Source organism: Nipponia nippon, unplaced genomic scaffold, assembly GCF_047370975.1.
Source record: "Nipponia nippon isolate SJK-2023a ecotype South Korea unplaced genomic scaffold, ASM4737097v1 scaffold_4, whole genome shotgun sequence".
NCBI classification, from domain to species: Eukaryota; Metazoa; Chordata; class Aves; order Pelecaniformes; family Threskiornithidae; genus Nipponia; species Nipponia nippon.
In genome coordinates, this window is record NW_028262358.1 from 30,897,831 (window position 1) to 30,917,392 (window position 19,562).

General features: G+C 42.1%; 1 protein-coding gene across 3 annotated transcripts in view; it reads left to right on the top strand.

Annotated features, from left to right (window-relative positions):
• TTC7A (tetratricopeptide repeat domain 7A) overlaps positions 1-19,562 on the top strand; it is a 178,378-nt gene that overhangs the window by 141,764 nt on the left and 17,052 nt on the right. For all 3 annotated transcript variants that reach the window (XM_087774610.1, XM_087774611.1, XM_087774612.1), the window contains one exon: positions 429-631. In XM_087774610.1, the coding sequence (XP_087630736.1) occupies positions 429-631 (203 nt within the window). The remainder of the gene's footprint in view (positions 1-428; positions 632-19,562) is intronic.

Sequence of the window (19,562 nt, forward strand, 5' to 3'; positions counted from 1 at the left end):
TCAGTCAGATGTATCCTATTACTCTGACATGTTTAAAGTTCTCAGTAGACAGTGATAGCTTATTCTGTTCTTTTTTTCCTCAGATTATTTGGAAATACATATGATGGCTCCAAGTGGCTATCAGCCCTGTTTCCTTAGGGCTCTGTTCACCACGGTTTACATTCCTGATGGAGGAATCTTTAAGGCCACCCTGTCAGGACAACACCTAAAGATGTTCATGAACATCTGTATAGAGCCCTTAGCATTAAAAAAAGATCCGTTCAGTGAATCCACTTGTGATAGTAAACCCTAACCATGGTAGTAAGCACTGTGCGGGATCATGGCCTCATGTTTTAATATGCTTAAGGGAGATGATACGCAATTAATGTGAAGAAAGGTCTCCGATTTATTTCAACTAATGGTAGGGGTTTTTTTTGTTTTGTTTTTAGCTGAACTCTTCATGGAACAACAGCATCTCAAAGAAGCAGGCTTTTGTATCCAGGAGGCAGCTAGTCTTTTCCCCACATCTCATGCTGTACTGTACATGCGTGGGAGGCTTGCAGAGATGAAAGGCAATTTGGAGGAGGCTAAGCAATTGTATGATGAAGCGCTCACAGTGAATCCAGCTGGAGTGGAAATTATGCACAGCCTGGTGAGTTTGCAGGGGCTCAGCTCCATTATAGTATTTATGTTCCTGATTAACTGTAATAAGAGGGGAGAGGGCTCATGCTTGCTCTGGATGCCATTGTCTTTCTAATCCTGAGAGCAAGTGACTGTTCCAAGAATAAATTGGGTAGCTTGAACCTCTATTTTAAGACTGGATTGAATGTTTTTAACTAATTAGGACTTGTGTCAAAAGTAAATATTTTAATTGACAAAGGCTGATGATTTTGGAAGTCAATTCACTGCTTTGTCTTTGCTGCTTTTCCTACTAACTGTTATGCATTTTAAATAAGCAGTACACTGATGTTTGAAAGATCTGAACTAAATAACTATTGAATATAGATACATATGGGGTTTGTAAACCTTGGCCTGGAGTCTTGGGTCTACTCAAATCAAGATAAACTATGTGTTACTGTCTTAAGCTGCGGCTTAGCTCCAGCCTTGTGTAGGGGCAGTGACTCCACATTTGTGGGGTTTTTTGGTAACACTCCTATCCAGCAAATATTTTTTCTGTTGCACCATACCCAAATAAAACTTATTTACAGACACAGGGCCTAGAGCATAATAATAATAGTAATACTAATAATACTACAGGGAGCTTTGCGGAAGACCAAAACACACTTCTCTTATGAAATCAGAACCGTTAATCATATTTCATCAATGATGTGTCTTGTTAACTGTAGCCCTTACTAGGTCTCTCTGTGATTTTAGAAGTCTTTCTTGACTAATTTAATTTTTACAGGAATTCTGTATCCATGTGACCGCTTTGTGTCTTTGCTAGCAGATTTGTATTTCCTGGCATAAATTTGGTCCTGATGAGGTTTGCAGGCTACTCCAAAACTGAAGGGGTATCAGTGCGCAAGAGGACATACATATAGTGAAGTTATAATTGAGAGAAAAGAGTAGAACCTACAGGCAAGGGATGAGATATTTGGTAATAATGAATGTTCAGTGCAAAACCCGCAAATGAATAGCTGGTGCATACGTCAGGAGAAGGTTACAAAACAGCTATGGACATATTGGGCTTATATGGGGCAATACTACTACTTTGTTGCTGTCATCCAACCTTTACAAAATCAGTCGGTAAAAACCTGGCAAGATGGAATGACATTCTTTGCTTAGTTAGTGTCACGATTTCAGACAAGTTACTGATATCAGAGCAGCCATCAAGTTAGATGCCAACATGATACTAATAGCTTTCATTTTTGTCTTATTTTATGGGCAGAACCACATACTGTGTCTTCGCATTTCAGTTGCTTGCAATTTTCTGAAACTATAGTCATTTGGAATAAAAAAAATTCTGAGATGCACATCTGCTCTGGCCTAGTTTACTTTGGAAAATGTCACCCAACATGGCTTAACTGTTTCTGAAAATGAGGCTAAAGAAGAGACCTAAAAGGCTTCTGTGATATCTTCTTTACTGTGCTTTATTGTCTCCAGGTTTTGTCAGGAATGGGTAGCCTTTGTAACATATTAACGTGCTTTTTACCTTCCATAAGAAAATCCTTTCTAGGTTATCCGAGTTACAACCTTTAAACATATCTTATATATGCTTAGTAGATACGCATTTCTGAAACCTCTAAGGAGTCTGTGATTGCTCATTTCCCTCAAACCCCAGTAAGCTCCATCATCTCTTAGTCAAGGGACGGAAGTAAAATTTAGGAGATGTGAAAAAGATGGTGAGATGGGGAATTTGGGGGCAGAGACTCAGTCCATAAGCAAGTAGGGAAGAGGAAAGAGAAACTCAGTAACAAAGTGAGAGAAATAAGGATAGATAGAAAATGAGATAAGACAGATAACACTGGATAAGACTGGATAGATTAGAAGAATGAGACTGGGTTGAGGAACCAGGCCGAGACATATGGGTTGGGGGGTGGGCATGTTGGAAAGGATGAATTAAAGGGGTCAGTCTTATGAGAGAGACAAAGGAGCATGAACCTGTAAGAGTACAGGTTCCATAGCCTTCAGCCTCCTTAAAATTCTGAATCTTCCCATCCTGGTGCCAGCAAGTATCAGTGAAAATCGCTTGCTTAAGCATGTGCCTCATCTCCTTTAGCATTGCCGTGCTGGCAGCCTGTGGTTTACACCTGTTAGCTAAGATAGCAAAGGTCTGGTCTGTCCCTGCTGATATGAATCATGGCAGTAGTTCTAGGATGCCACATAATGGCATTCCTTTGTACGCTTTTCCAAAAGCTAGGAAATTGCACACAGCAAATTAGAAGCATCTGATGAGCACTATAGAAAAGCCTGTAAAGAAATTAATCATTTGCCTTCAGAACAGAGCTGGAATGATGTGCAGTAAACAAGGCTTTTAGGGCTATGCATCAAATAAAAAGGGCAAAAATTAAATATTGAATGGCTGCTAGCTAAGTGATTTTGTCCCGTGTACTGAATGAGACAGTGTCCCCATGGAGAACCTAAGACTGGGTTTATGCAATTGAGAATGTAATGTAACAAGTGGTAAATTCTGCATCTCCTCGAGGCCATCGGAACAAGACTGGATGCCTTTCTGAAATGTATGTATTAGCCAAGTACTAGCTGTACTGTTTTTACAAATACAAGTTCTTGAGCACAGTATGTTCAGTCCCCTACCAGAGGGAAATGTATGTCTTGGGTTATGCAAGAGGCCAAACTAGATTATCAACTAGTTCCAAGTGGCTTGAAACTATGCAAGACATACACACAGGCAGCTGAAATTAAATTCACACATGCTGTTTCAGTGCTGGTCTTCCCAAACATTTGAGTACATAGTTTTCCCACTGTAGTAATGCTGTTGCGGATGTGTAATAATTTAGGGAAAGAGGGTCTGGTTATGAGAATTACTGTTTGACTTAGTGCAATTGCCATCCAACTGACCTAGTCCACTTTAAGGGAAAAACTCTGCTGTAGACAGTGCCAGTTCTCCCTGGTGTATCAGCATCAATTAGCAAAGTAGTCATGTCTCTTCCCCTGGGCTCTCAGAACTGGGTTGTCAAAATTATATTTGGAAAATTCCAACCTGAAGAGTGTTGCTGACTTTAAAAGAAGGGTACAGATCTAGCAATGAATGAGTCCATCGAGTGTCAATAACTTCACTTTTACACAGAGTAGAGTCACCACCATAATAAACACAAGCTCTTTCTCTGCGTGGCTGAAAATGGCTGTGTTTTACTGTGACTGTAGGGTGTTTACAATAGCTGTCAAATCAGCGTGCTTTCCATATAAAGCACGCTGCTGCATGGAAGAGCAGCACCATACAGCAGGACTGCAGTGCTGGCTGCATCTGATGAGGTGGGCAGCACGCTCTGCTTCATCGCAGGGACTGTTAGTGTCTGATACTGTGGTTAGGAAACCACAGGCACATTGAAAAATACCACATAGCTGTGCTGCTTCTTGCTAGCAGTTTGAAAGAGATGTCACAGGATCCTTAAGCCTGTATTAAGAATCCACCAATGGCCTTTACAAAGTAAATACTGCTGGCTAATACCTAATCTAAGGAAGCACATTTGTTGAGGAGTTCTGTTTTCATTTGGAAAAAACCACATAGAATCAGGTTTTGGGGCTATTGGGAGCATACTTCTGTACCAAAGTACTCCTGGCAAGGTGTGGAGCAACTCCTTTGGTTGAATAACTGTTTGCTGTCAGAAACAACTAGCTTGGCGTGGCCCTTAGAAACTGTACATACTGTAAGACCACAGCTCTCTTCAGGAAATATGACTTGCTGGAGGTTTTTTTCCACATTTCTCCTCATTGTCTCACACGTTTCTGTCTTCCTTCCCTTTACTAGAACAGCCCTGTTCTTTTCTTCTTCCCTTTCACAGGCTCCTTCTGGGACCTGCCTGCAAAGATCATAGAGCACTTCTCCCTCCCAGGGGGGCTGATGGAGTTTCCACTGAGTAGATATCTTCACTGGTCCAGAAACAAGAGCTTAGCCCATATCCCCTTGTCTTACACTGTGACTAGTCAGCCATGCCAGATGCTAATCTCTGGCAGCACATTTCTAAACCAAATAACTACAGCTTATTTCTTTCAGTATGTACCAAATTTGGTCATATAACATCATGATATACACAGCTTTGGGACGGTGATAACAAAACTGATGTGTGCCCAACCAAGTCACGAAATATAACATAAGCTGGGGCAGATGACACCTCCTTGTGAAGTGATACACTAATTCACCTACGTGCATGTCACTAGAGGAGGACGTTGAAATTTGCTAGTTCCCAGCCACAGGGCATTCAGTACCACTCTCTCTTTTGATTCAGAGGAGGAGAAAATCAGTGCCAACATGTTGGATTTGGGTCCTAAAGCTCCATACATAATATTGCAAGATAAACTAAAAACATTCTGAGATATTCAGAAGACTGCTGCCCAGCATGCATCTCACATAGCACTTTGTCAAGTTAGAGCAATTCTCAACATGTTTTAGTTCAGGGAAGAAGAAAGAGAATCGTGTATTTAAAAGGGAAGGAAATGGGCACCCTCACTGCACCAGATCTAATGAAAACAACAAAAAAACACCGTCAAAACAAAGGAAAAAAATTCGCTTGACTCATACTTTGGTCTTATTGATTGCAGTGGAAGATTGTAATGATTCCTCACTTCTCTTGAAGGCTGGGGCAAGGATGATAAGATTGTTATCAGAATGGTATGTAGCTGTCTGCACTGCCTCATCCCTATGCTTGATAGCAAAACAAAGTGAAGTATATACTGGGTTTTGTTTGGTGAGTTTTTGTGAAGGTTAAAATGGAAAGTAGTCTTCATAATGTATTTCTGTGTTCTGTTGTGACCACATAAATGGGTGGAAAACATAATCTAGTGAAAATGTATTTGATTTGTTCTATAATCAAGTCAAACAGAGTATACAGGTAACACCGGTTGTGCTAATCATGAGAGTTCTGCTTTTTCTTAGAGAGACTGTCATCTGCACCACAAAATGTAAGATCAGCAGCCATGCAGAAGGGCTTTACAGTCATATAGTAACCTCCAACTGAAGTTGGAAAAACAAGGTTCCCATTCACCTGAGTTTGTCACCTAAGCTGGGCCAATAAATTGACTGTAGGCTGTTTTGTGACCCTTGTTTTCTGAGATTAGTGTAGATTTTTGGCCTTTCCTCGGGAAGGCCTGGTTATTTTTTGGAGAAGTTCCTATGGTAAACGCAGTTTGGGAGATATCAGCCACATGGCAGAATCACAGAATGGTTGAGGTTGGAAGGGGTCTCAGGAGATTATGTAGTCCAACCCCCTGCTCGAGCAGGTTCTGCTAGAGCAGGGTACCCAGGACCATGTCCAACTGGGGTTTGAATATCTCCAAGGATGGAGACTCCACAACCTCTCTGGGCAACCTGTTCCACTGTTAGATCACCCTTACAATAAACAAAGCTTTTTCTCATGTGTAAATGGAATTGCTTGTATTTCAGTTTGTGCCCATCCAGTCACCTCTTAATGATCTCAGTGGCCCTTTGTTGGACTCTCTCCAGTATGTCCATGTCCTCCTTGTACCGGGAACCCCAGAACTGGACACAGTGCTCCAGGTGTGGCCTCACCAGTGCTGAGTAGAGGGGAAGGATCACCTCCCTTGACCTTCTGGCAACACTCCTCCTAGTGCAGCCCAGGATACTGTTATCTACCTTTGCTGCAATGGCGCATTGTTGGCTCATGGCCAGCTTGTTGTCCATCAGGTCCTTTTCTGCAAAGTTGCTTTCCATCCAGTCATCCCCCCAAAGTGAATCTGAAGCTAATACCAGGAATTTTTTCTGCAAGTGCAAAACGTAACAGTTGCATGACTGTACTGGGTCAGACTGGAGGTTCAACTAGTCCTTCTCTCCAACAGCAGCATGAGGAGGTGCCTAGGAAAGAATGAGAGCAGGGCAGGTGTATATGGTACTTCTCAGGTTATGACTTAGCTCGGGGACATCCTGAAGTAGATGTAGATTCTAGTTGCTTAGTAATTCACAGTAGATTTCTCCTTTGTGAACTTGTGTTGAGCCTGTGTTAGCCTTCAGCATTCATAGTACTCTTTGGCAAGGAGACCCGCAGGACTGCTTTCTCCTGTACAAAGAACTGCCAAATTTTGTATGTTCGTGATGCAGCTCTTCCTAGCCACACTGATGCACCTTGTTCTTATTTTGGAAGACATAACGCACCACTGATTCTTATTCATCCCCCCTCCCATTACTGATTTTATAGGTATCTATCACCGAACCAGTCCCATTCCTTGCATTATTGCCCTTGCCTCTCTCTGAACTTCTTACAGTTCTTTTTAAGATGAGAAGGGTAGAACAAATAATGCACATATAAAAAATTAGCTTAGCTGCAAAGGCAGTGTTGTAGACTCTGTTAAAAAAAACCTGACTGTCCCCTGTTTTTCTACTCATTTAATTATTACCTATATACATTTTCATACAAATACAATGTTGTATTTCAAATGTTTTGTATTAACCTGATCTCGTTATCACAGCTCTGTTTCCATCTCCTCGTGCCTGTAGGGGCTAGATTTTTTCCTGAATGGTCAGCATCTCTAATGAATGCATGGTCATTTATAGTAGCAGTGAGCAGTGTAACGGTGCTGCCTCGGGTCCTTGCACAGATGTCAGTGTCCCGCTCTGTGAATACAACACAGCCAGCAAGCATGCAGTTCTCGTCTTTGATATATAGTCTTCATTCTGCTGGCCAGAGACACCCTTTTAGCTGGTGGAACACAAATTTCTCTCTGCTGGTAATGCTAGAAGCTGAAGAGCTTGATTGAGAACAGGTTTTTGTATAGATTATGTTCCTTTTGCTTAAGATAAATACATTGCTTTTGATTAGATATGAGTGTTTAAAAACTATATGATGCTTTATTTGAGTCTTCTTCTCTTAATTGTTCAGTTGGATGCAAGGGCTGAATAAAAAGAAAGAGCCTTTACAAAGAGTCTTGAACTGTTTAATTTGGCCTTCATTGTGTACTTCGGATGCAATTTCATGTTCATTTTAGTAGAAGAGTCAACCTATTGTCTCCAGACTCGCATTTGGTAGCATCAGGATAATTTGAAGACTACAGTTTCCACTGATTGGAACATGGAAATGAATTATTTCTGTTCATTTATTTCATTTTACCTCACAGTATGGTGCATGCATCCTTGTTTTCAAAGGCATCCTTTCCCATAATAAAAACATGGCTTGATTGCTTAATATTTTTAAGGATGACATGCCTTACTTCCTTGGGGATTTGTTTCATGCTGCCATGAAATAATCATATAAATCATGGGGCAGATTCTCAGCATGGGTAAATTATCATAGCTCCATCATACCAAGGTCTGTATGTCTTGTAAGGTAGCTAAGACCCTAATTAAAAGCATTTTTACCTTGAAAGCTGAAGTTAGAATGATTTCTGTGCTTAAATGTGGGAACAAAAGAGCATAGTTTTCACGTTAATAGAGTTATTTATCATCTGGAGCTGCTTTATGTCTGTAGTTTATCCAATTTGTTTGATGTTTGGTAGATAAGTATGCCGTGGTCTGTTTCCATTTTCTAGTGACATTTCTTGCTCAGTTTTTTATATTTGTGTGCGGAGAATTGAACATCACAATTAAAATGCATCCCCCTGTAGTTATGAAAACTGTGCATTTGTCCTAAGTGTAATTAGGTGGATAATGGTATCTAGAGAGACAATGAGCGACCTGTTTTTATCTGTTCTGGAGATATTTCTTCCTAACTGCATTTGGTGTTCCCTGCTCTTGTTTTGGCAAAGGTGATAAGCAGAGTTAGGGACTGGGTAATTTTGATTAAGTGGACAGTTGTACTACTTTTGTGATACTGAGAATATTTTTCATTATCACAGCTACTACGTATATACTTAAAAGGAATCTTTGAGAAATTGCTGCCATAAGAACTTGAATTTCAGTAGATAATGACAGCAAAATTAATTTCTAACTGTTCTTTGACATACAAAACAATTGAAACTTTACTAGTAACACTGTCTTTAAAAGTTTTTTTCTTAAATACATATATACATTTAGTTTATTACTTTAAATATTTTGGGATGGTATCAGATGTGTTTGTTTATTTATATTTATTATCCAGATTTTCTGTATGTAAAACCTGCTTCAAGAGAGGGTTATTTTAAGGTTTTGATGTGTGTATTGACTATAGTTTTTAATTACATCGTGTCTGTGTAATCCTAGGTTGGTGTGGCTTCTGAGTTATAATACAGTGAAATGCATGGAAATAGAAAAATAAAAACCAGCATCACAGATGAAAGTACTTAAGATATCAGGTACGCCGTGTCCTCCAAACCTGAGGAGCCAGGAGCCATGTTATTAGGACTGTTTGTGGGGGGTGCGGACACACAGGCGATCACTTGGCGTTTTGGAAAGAGCTAGATGGAGCACCCAAAGCAAATGTATGAAAGCGAGCGAGCTCCTGGTTTCTCTTCCTAAACGAAATACTGTTTCATGGTATTTATCAAAACACTGTAGGCTAGGGCTTTGCTACTGTTCTGCGGCAGGGTGGGTCCTTCCTCTTCCAGAGGGCGCAGAACTGCAACTCAGTCGTTTTCCATGGAAGGCAATTCGCTGGAGAGGGCTGGAGAGGAGGTGGAGCTGGGGCTCTCGCCATCCTGGCACGGCCCGCTCCGCTGCACTTTCAGCTGTCACTGTGTCATACTTCACTCTAAACCTCTGTAAAACAGGGATGAAGCTACTAATCTACTTCATCTGGGGTTTGTGGAGCTTAATTAATATCTTATATATTATTAATATAATTAATTTCAGGTGACAGGCTCTCCGTAAGCACAAAATCTTGTTTATTCTAATTACATGTCTTGACTGCTGTGGTGCTTTATTCATTTGGGCTTTTGGACCACAAATTATTTCGGTCAAAGTACTGCAACTGTTCAGCACAAATGATGTGCTTCACAGCTCTGACTACCCCCATGTCCATAAATGTAAGTAGTGGTGAAAACATTATTGCGGTGGGAGTGGGATTTAGGAGACAGATCTGCAAACTATTTCTTCCTCTCGCAAGGATTTGTTTTCATTAGAGGAGCCTGCCTTGCCTGCGTGTTGTGCCTTGCGCTCCATTGTACTGATGAATTGTTACAGCGGTGCTGTGAAGGACAGAGTAAACAGAAGCAAATGTGGATCTGAGGACTTTCTAGCACGGCCCTCTTCCTGGGGATAAGATATGACAATGCCTGCAAAAAATAGCTTTTTGCAGGGGGGGAGGGAGGGCGCTTCCTTTCTCTGACAGTGAATGTATCCTTCTGCTCTGCAAATTCAGTGTTTGTACCAGTACAGTTCTGCAGAAACCCCTGGTGAGAAGGGGGTTGGATTTTTAAGAGAGAGATGACAGACCTAAAGGTAGAAAAAGTATTTGAGTAGACAGTCATTACAAGCCTTTCCAAAAATGGAGCAACCTTGAACAAAGTGCCTTTTTTTTTTTTTTAATCTTAATTAAGTAAGTAATAGTGACAGTGAACAGGAGATTCTAGCAACCCAAAAGAAGACCAGTGACGTCTTCTGTGATGCAGCTTGGAGAGCTACAGACTCTGGGACTCTTAGGTCTACCTAATATGGAGTGTACAAGAAAACACTGGAAGGGGGAATTTGCTAAGTCCTAGTCTGCAACAGGGTATTTTTGGACTACAATAGTACAAAACATTTAAACAGTTTAGCCCACCCCGTAAGTTTTCCCTCAATGTGGGGAAATCCCCATATGCTGTCAACAGTTTTTCTCACAATTTTTTTTCTGTTCAACGCACTGCATTTCTCCAGTACATTTGGAGAACGGGCAAATGTTGATACATTGGTGTATAAGAGAGAAGGGGAGGGGAAAGAATTAGAAGGGACATAGAAGAAACAGCAAAAAGCACAGGTAAAGGTGTAAAATACCGAGGTAAAGCATTGACCACTCAGAGATAGTTAAAATCACTTATTTTCTCTTCTATTAGCTGTTCAGCAGGTTGTTTCTTCGTTTTCCATCCCTCTCTGCCTTGCAGATTTCTGCATGAGATGAGCCCAACCTTGATTTGCCCCAGAAGGCTCTTTCAATGCTATATTTATTTGCTATTTTATCCAAGAAAGGTAAAATTCACTACAAAGAATCTGAAAGTGCACTTAGGTCAGAAGCTTGTTCCAGTGGTGTTGGAGGAGTGTCTGAAAACAACAGAAGAAGCAATCCAGGGCCAAGAAATTGGGAGGAACTTCTCAGCACTTTGGAAAATTGGACTCCTGAGGCAGGAACTTAATACAGGTTTCCTGTTTGTTCTTTGCCACATCTAAACTAGTGCATTTTTCACGTGTTGAAAACACTCCTCTTGCTCCTGTCCTCTTGCCCTTCCCCATGCTTCTAAAAAGCTCCAGTCTATCAATGAGCTGCTCTTTAACATTGCTAATGTGACTTTTGCCTATGTTTTTGCGGAAGTGCTCAAGAGAGAGAAGCCCCGGCTGGAAAAAGAGCAAGGAAAAAAAAAAAAAAAACCCAAAAAAACCCCAAACGGCCTATGATGGTCAGGGATGGGCAAGAGAGAGCTTGACTTGTCAGGGTAGCAGAACAAAGATGGGGAAGGGGTACATTTGCTCTCTGCAGGTACGTGTGGAAACAAATAGTGAACACTGTGGGGAGAGAAAAGCTGAATCAACTAAAGGATGCAGCTTTATCTGCTATAAATTGGCACTGGAGGTTGAAGAGGGTTCCCAGCCATCAGTGCAGAGAGGCTCTGGAGCAGCCTTCCAGGACGAGGTGTGGGAAGAACAATCTGACCCCTCTTATGCTGGAGCTGGGTCAATTTACAAGGAAGGGAGGGGGCAGCCCCAAAGGTCCCTGTAAGTAGGACTTAACCAGACCCAAAACAGCGCTTGCCCATTCCAGCGTGCAGGCTGCACTGCCCAGCCCATCAGTGACTGAATTCATACTGTCCTCATATGTGGCCTGAAACCCAGAGTGTCCAGCTAAAAGTGTCTTGCAGGCCCACCTGCAGTCCTGCCTTCCTATCTCCTTTTTCTGTTGAAGAACTTCTATTCCCAGAAGCATTTTGAAATTATTTTGAGTTTTGGTTTTTTTTTTAAATTGGATGTGGAGTTTGAACGGTAGTTGGGCTTCCCTGGAACACAGCCCTGACCTCCATTTTTTATATATATTTTTAATGAGTTGTCAAGTGGCTTGTGTGTATCATGGAGTGGAATGATGGATGTAGCTGGACCCAGGAGAGTTGCATTGAAATTTTCTTAAAAATAAGCAGCATTGTGGCAGCTCAGCTCTATTGACAATAACGTCAAGTCAGGTTTAATAGCATAGTTCTTTATTGAATGAATCCACCCTGTAGGAAACAGTATGACCTTCCTGTGTGTGCGCAAGACAAAAAATCAATGGTAATCCCTTGGGAGGAAAAATATAAGATTAATGGAACAGTTGAGTGAGTCTAATGAGAATCAGATGGCAAGGATGTTAATTTGGAAAGAGATACTCGTATAAGCTGTCTGAAGGTATAACATGGTAGTTTCCGTATATCACCAAATGCCATGTGTTCTCCTTAGATACATATCTGCAAGATGTAATTTAATGGATTTGCAACTCTTCTGTATGGCTTCCTGACAGAACAACAGGGGATTTTCAAGCTAATCACCTTTCAGTGGGGAGATTTATGGCCAGCCTTTCCTCCATCAGGAAGGGCACGGACTGGAGATGGTCGTGGGGCGCAGCATACCAACTGGGAGCTGCTTAATCAGAAACAGGCTTGAGCATCTCTGCCGTGCGGTTGCTCTCTGGAGTCATGCACTTCACTGGCATTGTCAAATATCATGTTTGCCTAAATCGGTCCTCATTACTAGTATATTTGGAAGTTGAGTGGGTAGTAATTTTTCTGTCGTGCTTTACTTAATAGCCATCGGCTTTGTAAGAAATAAACAAAACAATGGGCTTTTATACTTCCTCTTCGCTTCCGAGAGTCTGAGGTGGCAATTCCATTTTCTGTGCTTCTAAGTCGTAGGTGAAAATTCGCATTGCCTAGTTCTCAGCCTTTAGCTCAGGTAGATGAGTTGGTCACTCTCTCCACCTGTTGCCCAGAGAGAGGGACTTCTCCAGGGCTGGTGCAGAGCAGCCCCTTTCTTCAGGCTCTTGCTCTGCATTGCCTTGTGGAAGAGTCTACCTCTGTTCTTCCCCTGAAGATATAGGGAGACTGAGCAATTCAAGTGGGCACCTATGTTTGTTTAGATCACGTACCTCTTTAAAGTAGTCACATGAGGCAGCTGAGTATCTGGTGCATGGCCTAAGGCAGGAAATGAGGTGAAATTACACCGACTTGTTCCAGAGAAATTACTGCGTTGATGTTTTCATATTTAGCCCAGTTCTCTCACTGCTTGCATTCACCTGTTCAGCATTCATTTTAATACAAAGAGTAGGCTCATAAAAACATCAGGTTTACGGTTGCATCACTCACAGGGCTGTATTTGCTTTCCAACATTGTCACCAGCATAAGAGACTGCAAATAAAAATCAACTGGAACACACATAGCAGCATCTCAGTAGTGCCACGCCATACAGTGGAGATTATTTGTGTATGCTTTTATTTGCCAGCATTGACTAAACAAAGATAAGAACATAAATGCTGTAGCAGAGCTTCCCAAACAGGATTACAGGGGTGATAGGAGCTAGCACTTCGCATTACAATAATAGATGCCAATGTGGGAGAGACGTCACTGCCCGTCACTGCCCTGCTGCTCCTCTTACATCCTAAGAGCAGAGCAATAAAAGCAGAGGCAGGTCTGTGGAGCTCTATGTGAGGTTTGCTGCTTTATTCAGGAACATTAATCTTTTAGGGTTTGATTCATTAGGTTTGTACTGTGTGAGCTTTGCTTTGATTCCCCCAAAATTCAGATTGTGGTTAATGTGACTCTGAAGGAGGGCCTTACTTTGTGAGCCTTAGTAAGTTTTACAACAAACCAGGCAAGCTCAATATAAGCTCTGAATTGAGTGGGGAACAGGCCTCCAAGTCAGCTAATTTTGAATGTCAACATGTATGGTAGAAGGCTAATTGAGATACACAGAAACTGCCATGTGCCTTTTTAATTGTATTTAGACAAGATGTACAGTATTTGAGTCAGCTCGGCAGTGTTCCAGGTGATGAAAGTGTTGATGATACCTGACACCAGCGATGATATATTAAGTGCACTTAATATCTTAGCACACATGTCATGAGGCACATTAGAATCATAGAAGAATTTAGGTGAGAAAGGACCTTTCCTCTGGAGGTCATCTGGTCCCACCTGATGCTCACAGCGGGGCCAACTTCAAACATAGAGCAGGTTGCTCAGGGCCGTGTCCAGCTGAGCTTTGAGTATTTCCAAGGACGGATATTCCGTCGCCTCTCTGGGTCCATGTTCTGATGCTGCTCCCTGTGAAGAATTTTTTCATAATAACTAATCAACGAGAATTTCCTTTCCTGCACCTTAATCTGTTGCAACTGAGCACCTCTGAGAAAAGGTTAGTCCCATCTTTTTTCCAGTCACCCATAAAGTAGCTGAAGATGGCAATCGGGTACCTCTTTAGCATGGAGAGGGAAAGGCTGAAAAAATGTTCCTCTCTGACTCTTCGTAATATCATGGTCCCTCCAGCCATCTCAGTGGCCCTCCACCTGCCCTTCTTCGGTTTGTCATCCATCTTTCTGGTACTGGGGAACCCAAAACTGGTGACAGCACTCCAGATCCTGTCTCACAAATGCCAAATAGGAGGGAGTAATTGCTTGTCTGCTGTGATGCATTACCTAATGCAGTGCAGTACGCTATTAGCCTTCAGCACTGCTTGGGCACCCTGCCGACTCGTGCTCAGTTGTTGTCCACCAGCATCCCTACGTCCTTTTCTGCAGAGCTGCTTCTCCGCAGTTGGCGTCCAGCCTGTACAGTTGCATGGGGTTATTCCATCCCAGGTGCAAGATGTCACTGTTCAGCAAATGCAGTTCCTTTTAAAGCTCCAGCGAGACTGGGGCACCGAAGTGACAAGCAAGACCTGCATCGTTAAGGGCCAGAGATGAATCACACATAATGATAACTTACAGCAAGTAAGACTTTTACACTCAGAATAAGTACAAGATTAAGTTTGGTCAGTGCTTAAATAAAACATAGAGCTGCCATCTCTGTTATGCTGAGATTTGCTATCAACTCTGAATTTTTCAGTAACCCACCATGCCCTTTGTACAGAAAGCCACAGAGTGTTCAGTATTTTTTTCCATGTTGTAGACAGTAAGGAATGTTATTGCCCAAGGCAACATGAAAAAAAGCAGAGAAATGTGATAGAGTTAGGCCTGTTGGGAAATCACTAGTCGTTGGAAAGCTGTTGGAATAAGACACCTTTGGTAGGAGGAACCCTGGTGCGACCTCATGATTTTGTGCTTTCAGTGTTTGTAAACAGGCAAGCTGCTGGAATGGTTCTGGCATCCTCTGTGGCCTACAGCAGGGAAGTAAGTGTGTTTGTATGTGTGTACGCACACACACATTTGTGTACCTCAGAGCTAAGAAATGTAGTGTCAGCTGGTTTAACACGCTCAGATTTGGTTATGAAACTTGAGATGGAAGTTGGGGTCTGGTGCTTTGGAAAGGGGACAGGTCCCCAGCGCCATTTGGTAAGTGGGCTGTGCCCCAGGGTAGAGCGGAGTAAGAAAACGAAGAGCCACATTCTCAAGAGGACTTGCCTTGCAGAACTAGCGAGGCCAGGGCAGGAGGAGTCTAATTTGTTGAAAGAGTAAGGCCTTGTTTGTAAGCAGCTAGTGATCCTGAAGCGAGTAGAGCAGGAGGCTGAACAAGCGCAGTGCTGGATACCTGAAATGGAGAGCCACTGGGAAACCACTACCCATGCTTTGGCTCTCGTGTATCTGGGGCTGTTAACCCTGGGGCTCATGAAAAGCTGCTGCTCCATGTATTAGCATAGCAAACGCCGCTGCTGTTCAGTGGTAGACCTATCCTTGCCGTCTCTGTCTCTCGTGTTACAAGCAACAGCTCTCCCTTCTTCTCTGCAACCTGTCAAGCCAATCTATGTATTTGCAGACCTTAGCACCTGCATTGAACATGACATGAACCAGCACTAAAGAGGCAGCGTACGGCTGAAATATAGCACTTGTTCAGCACATTTATGCATGACATACCAACCCGGCCAAACCTAATTGGTAGCGAAGGATGAACTATGAATTGCATTTAAAATAAATTCTCAAGCAGCTCTGAGATTGTGATTATTTTTTTGAACAAGGAGAAAGGTTAGCTTCATCCTTACCTAAATATTCCCCTGGGCAGTGTTTCCCAAAGCAGCTAATGGCGAGCAGGTTTGGCACTTCTATGGGATTGTATGGTTTTTAATAAGAGAGCAGTATTATTCCCTTGCATCTAAACAAAATCTGTAGAATTTCTGAACTTCTAGTTATAGTAATTTTTGTGCCAGATTGGCAGGCAGTGATATTTTCTCTGTGAGGCTGTCACTTGCAGCTCGGCAGAGCACAGGAGTGACTAATACAGATAAATGAAGCTAAGTCAAATTAAACAAATGCCACAGTAAAGCATTTCTAAAGTAATATATGATCCCGTACTGCATTGTGAGGCTCAAAGTTTGATGTCGTAGGAGAGTGTACCAACTTGTTAACATACAGCCAGACCCCACAGCTTTTACATCTTTTCTGAACTGAGATGATATACGTGAGGATAGTTCTGCAGGTACAAGCAGATATTGGTTCTCCTTGCGACTTCAGTGAGAGTAAGAGATTCTGCACATATTTCATGCACATTAAGAGCAAAAGTGCCTGCAGTATCTTCAGCACCAGGTTCATGGACCATTTGGTATCCTGTTTGCCTGAAAAGTGTCTTGCCTTGAGAGCAAGAAAAGTAAATAAATGTAGAGAGAGGCTGATAAAATCCACAAGCTCTGGAGATTTCCAGGCTTCAGGGGCAGAAACCCTCGCTTTAGGATTCCTTGCTGCTGTTCCTAGAATACCACAAACAGGTCAAACAAGCAACCTTGAAAGCTCAGAACTGCTTCTCACTAATGATAAATGATTGTGGAAGTATTTGAGATAAGTGTTAATTTCACATTTCTGCAGCTTTAAATTATTTTTCTTTGAATATCACCATAGTCACCCGTGGTTAGAAGACTTTCTCAGCTCATAGATTTTGCGTTCTCTGAGAAATTCTCTATTATATATTATTTGCTGGCTGACACAGCAAATCAGACAGACTGGAAGCATATACCATTTTTAACTAATCTCTTACTTTGAATAGTGAATGAAGAACAATCAAAGGAAATGGTTTGGAAGTAACCCATTGTTTGAAATCAGCTTTCCCAAACCAGCAAATAGAAAATAGCAGCATCGAAAATAGCAGCATCACAAAGTAAAAATGCCGTATATGTGAGACCCTTGAGCGAAACGGCAGCCTATTTTTCATAAATTTATTTTTAGCTTGGTCAGCTGTACTAAGTGATTTTTTCAATGTAGCTAGTCGCTGGAATAGGAATGCACACATAATGTAGTGTCAATGCAGGAAGCTATGACAAGTCACGATATATACGCGCAGCACAAATCCTTTCAAATCAAATTCATACAGCTGAAATTCTGTAAATGGATTAAATCTTGATAGTCTTGAACTACTCAATTTCACAAGCTGGCATCAAACAGGGACAGAAGAGCAGCCTTGTTGGAAGTGCAGCCCTGTTATTTTTGCATACTTTGAACTAGACGACTTGCAAACGTTTTCCATCTCAGTGGTCATAGAGCCTGTCACGGTTTGAGAGGAACCAGAGGCACTGCTTCTCTGCATCTCCTATTCGAAGAAAGCTCCCTTTAGAAGAGACTTCCCTTGCTCAGATACCGCAGAGCTGATGGTGAAAGGTGAAACCTTTCAAATTAAAAGGAATTACGATGGCTTTGGGGTATCTATGGTAGTATATCCTAGTGCTTGGGGCAAGGAAGAAAAACCTATACTGTGCCTTTAACGCTACCTAGGCTTGAGATGTTAGATAGGATTTGTTGTTCTCAAGGAAGGGGGTTAGGGAAGCAGTTTCGTAAGTGTGGATGCCACCCCCTTCCTGAAGAGGCTAGCACTGCTACATATAGCTTTGACAAGCCTAAGTAACTCTGCTTAAAACATTACCGTCCCTCACTTACTGCACACAACACAAGAATCTGATGCTCTCACAGCTGCTCCAGGTTGTTGGGAAATCAGCACTTCAAGAGGTAAATCAGGGAAAGGATAAAAAGTAATTATCCCAAACAAAGCCGCTGTGCTTCCACTAACCCCCATCCAAAGGAGAAGCAGCAAAGAAGGCCTTGAAAGCAACTGGCTTTCTGCGATATTGTACGTCCTAAGCAGCGCTGCCAGTGCTCTTACACCACACACAACCAACTAACAGCAGTTGTGGTCAGCAGCCCTGGCCTCCACAGCAAAGGATAGGGTATGGCCAAGGTTAACAAGGACAAAGTATTTGATAAGCAACAAGTCTAACCCCTTAAAGAGGCAATGGGAGGGATTTTTTAGATACTGCTGTCCAAAGACTTGAGGATGGTTTCAACACCCAGCCAGCATACAGACTTAAGAGCAAACAGACTTCAGCAGCAGCAAAGCAGGTGGGCAGTGCATAGCAGTTATAAAGTTAATTGAAAAAATAAAAAGAGTTGGTTTTTTTTAAATGGAATGAAACTCTGCAGCAGGTACAATCTGAACGGGACCTGCTGTGGCTTCCCTCCTATGCACTGCGATACACTGCATCGTGGGGCTGTTTATCAGCAACACAGCACGGTTTTGTATTCAACATCGTCCCTGTTATCCCCCCTACCACCACCACCCCTAAATCAATATTCACAACCATGTCTTTGGCACAAGCCTCTTATGCTAGTTCTGTCTGGACTTATTTTGCCTTGCAAGTGATTTTGTGAATGAGTTTGCCCAGTCTTTAAAAAACAGACCCTCAAGTATACCTCTACAGAGTGTTTTTCAGCCTGAGCAAAGCTAGTGCCTAAGCAGGAATGAAGAAAAAAGCCTGTTTTCAGACTTTTCCTAAATGCAGCAGTGTCACAGATTTCTCCTGAAGAAACTCCTGCAGCTGTCCGTCAGAGCTAGCCAGCAGCAAAGGCTGGAACCAGAATGGAGGCTGGAGGAGGGATTTCATTTTCCTACTGGGCCAGATCCTCTGAACAATAAAGCCAAGTGGGTAAAGCAAAAGACATGTTAACTGAAGCGAGCTGAACTGTTCCTTCATCACTGCCTGAGGCGCTCTCAGTTTATACTGCATTTAATTCTGTCATTTTGGGCCCTAATCCTGTAGTGATGATAGGAGGGTGACTTTTTCCACCCGTGCCTTAGTCTGTCAAAAAACCTGGACCTTAACATCGTGAAAACCAAACTGGTTACTCTGAATTTTTGTTTAAACCAAGCCTGAGCAAAGGTGTTATTATTTAACTTGAAGCTCCAGTTTAAAAAATAATGAAAATCCAGTATTGCACATGATAAGCTTTAGATCCTAGTTAAGCTATACCCTAAAAACCACAAAATGGAGATGATGTTGAAAATCCTCAACCAGCCTCACCCCATTAAAGCTACTGAAGTCTTGCCAACATGTCCTCGCCGGAGCTGTAGCCAAGGATTTAAGAGGTCCATGTTTGTTTAAAATTGTCTCCTGACTACCTGAAACTAGAGGCCCAGGATCTCTGCAGAGCCGTTGGGCATTGTTTTTATTTGTTTTCATCTGTACATGAATTTCTTTGAAAATACCCAGCAGAGCAATAAGAAGGGATTGTTTTTAATCTTTAGAGATGATAGCATGCTGTTATGCATCAAGGACACTCAAAAACAAAGCATCAGATAAACTGTACCAGGAGATTTTCTTTTTTTTACCTCTAGGCTTTTCCGAAAATAAAACCCATTCTGCATGGAGCTTGCTGTTGATGAGACATCTATAGGTTTGGTTTGTCATCCCAGAAGCATTAACACTA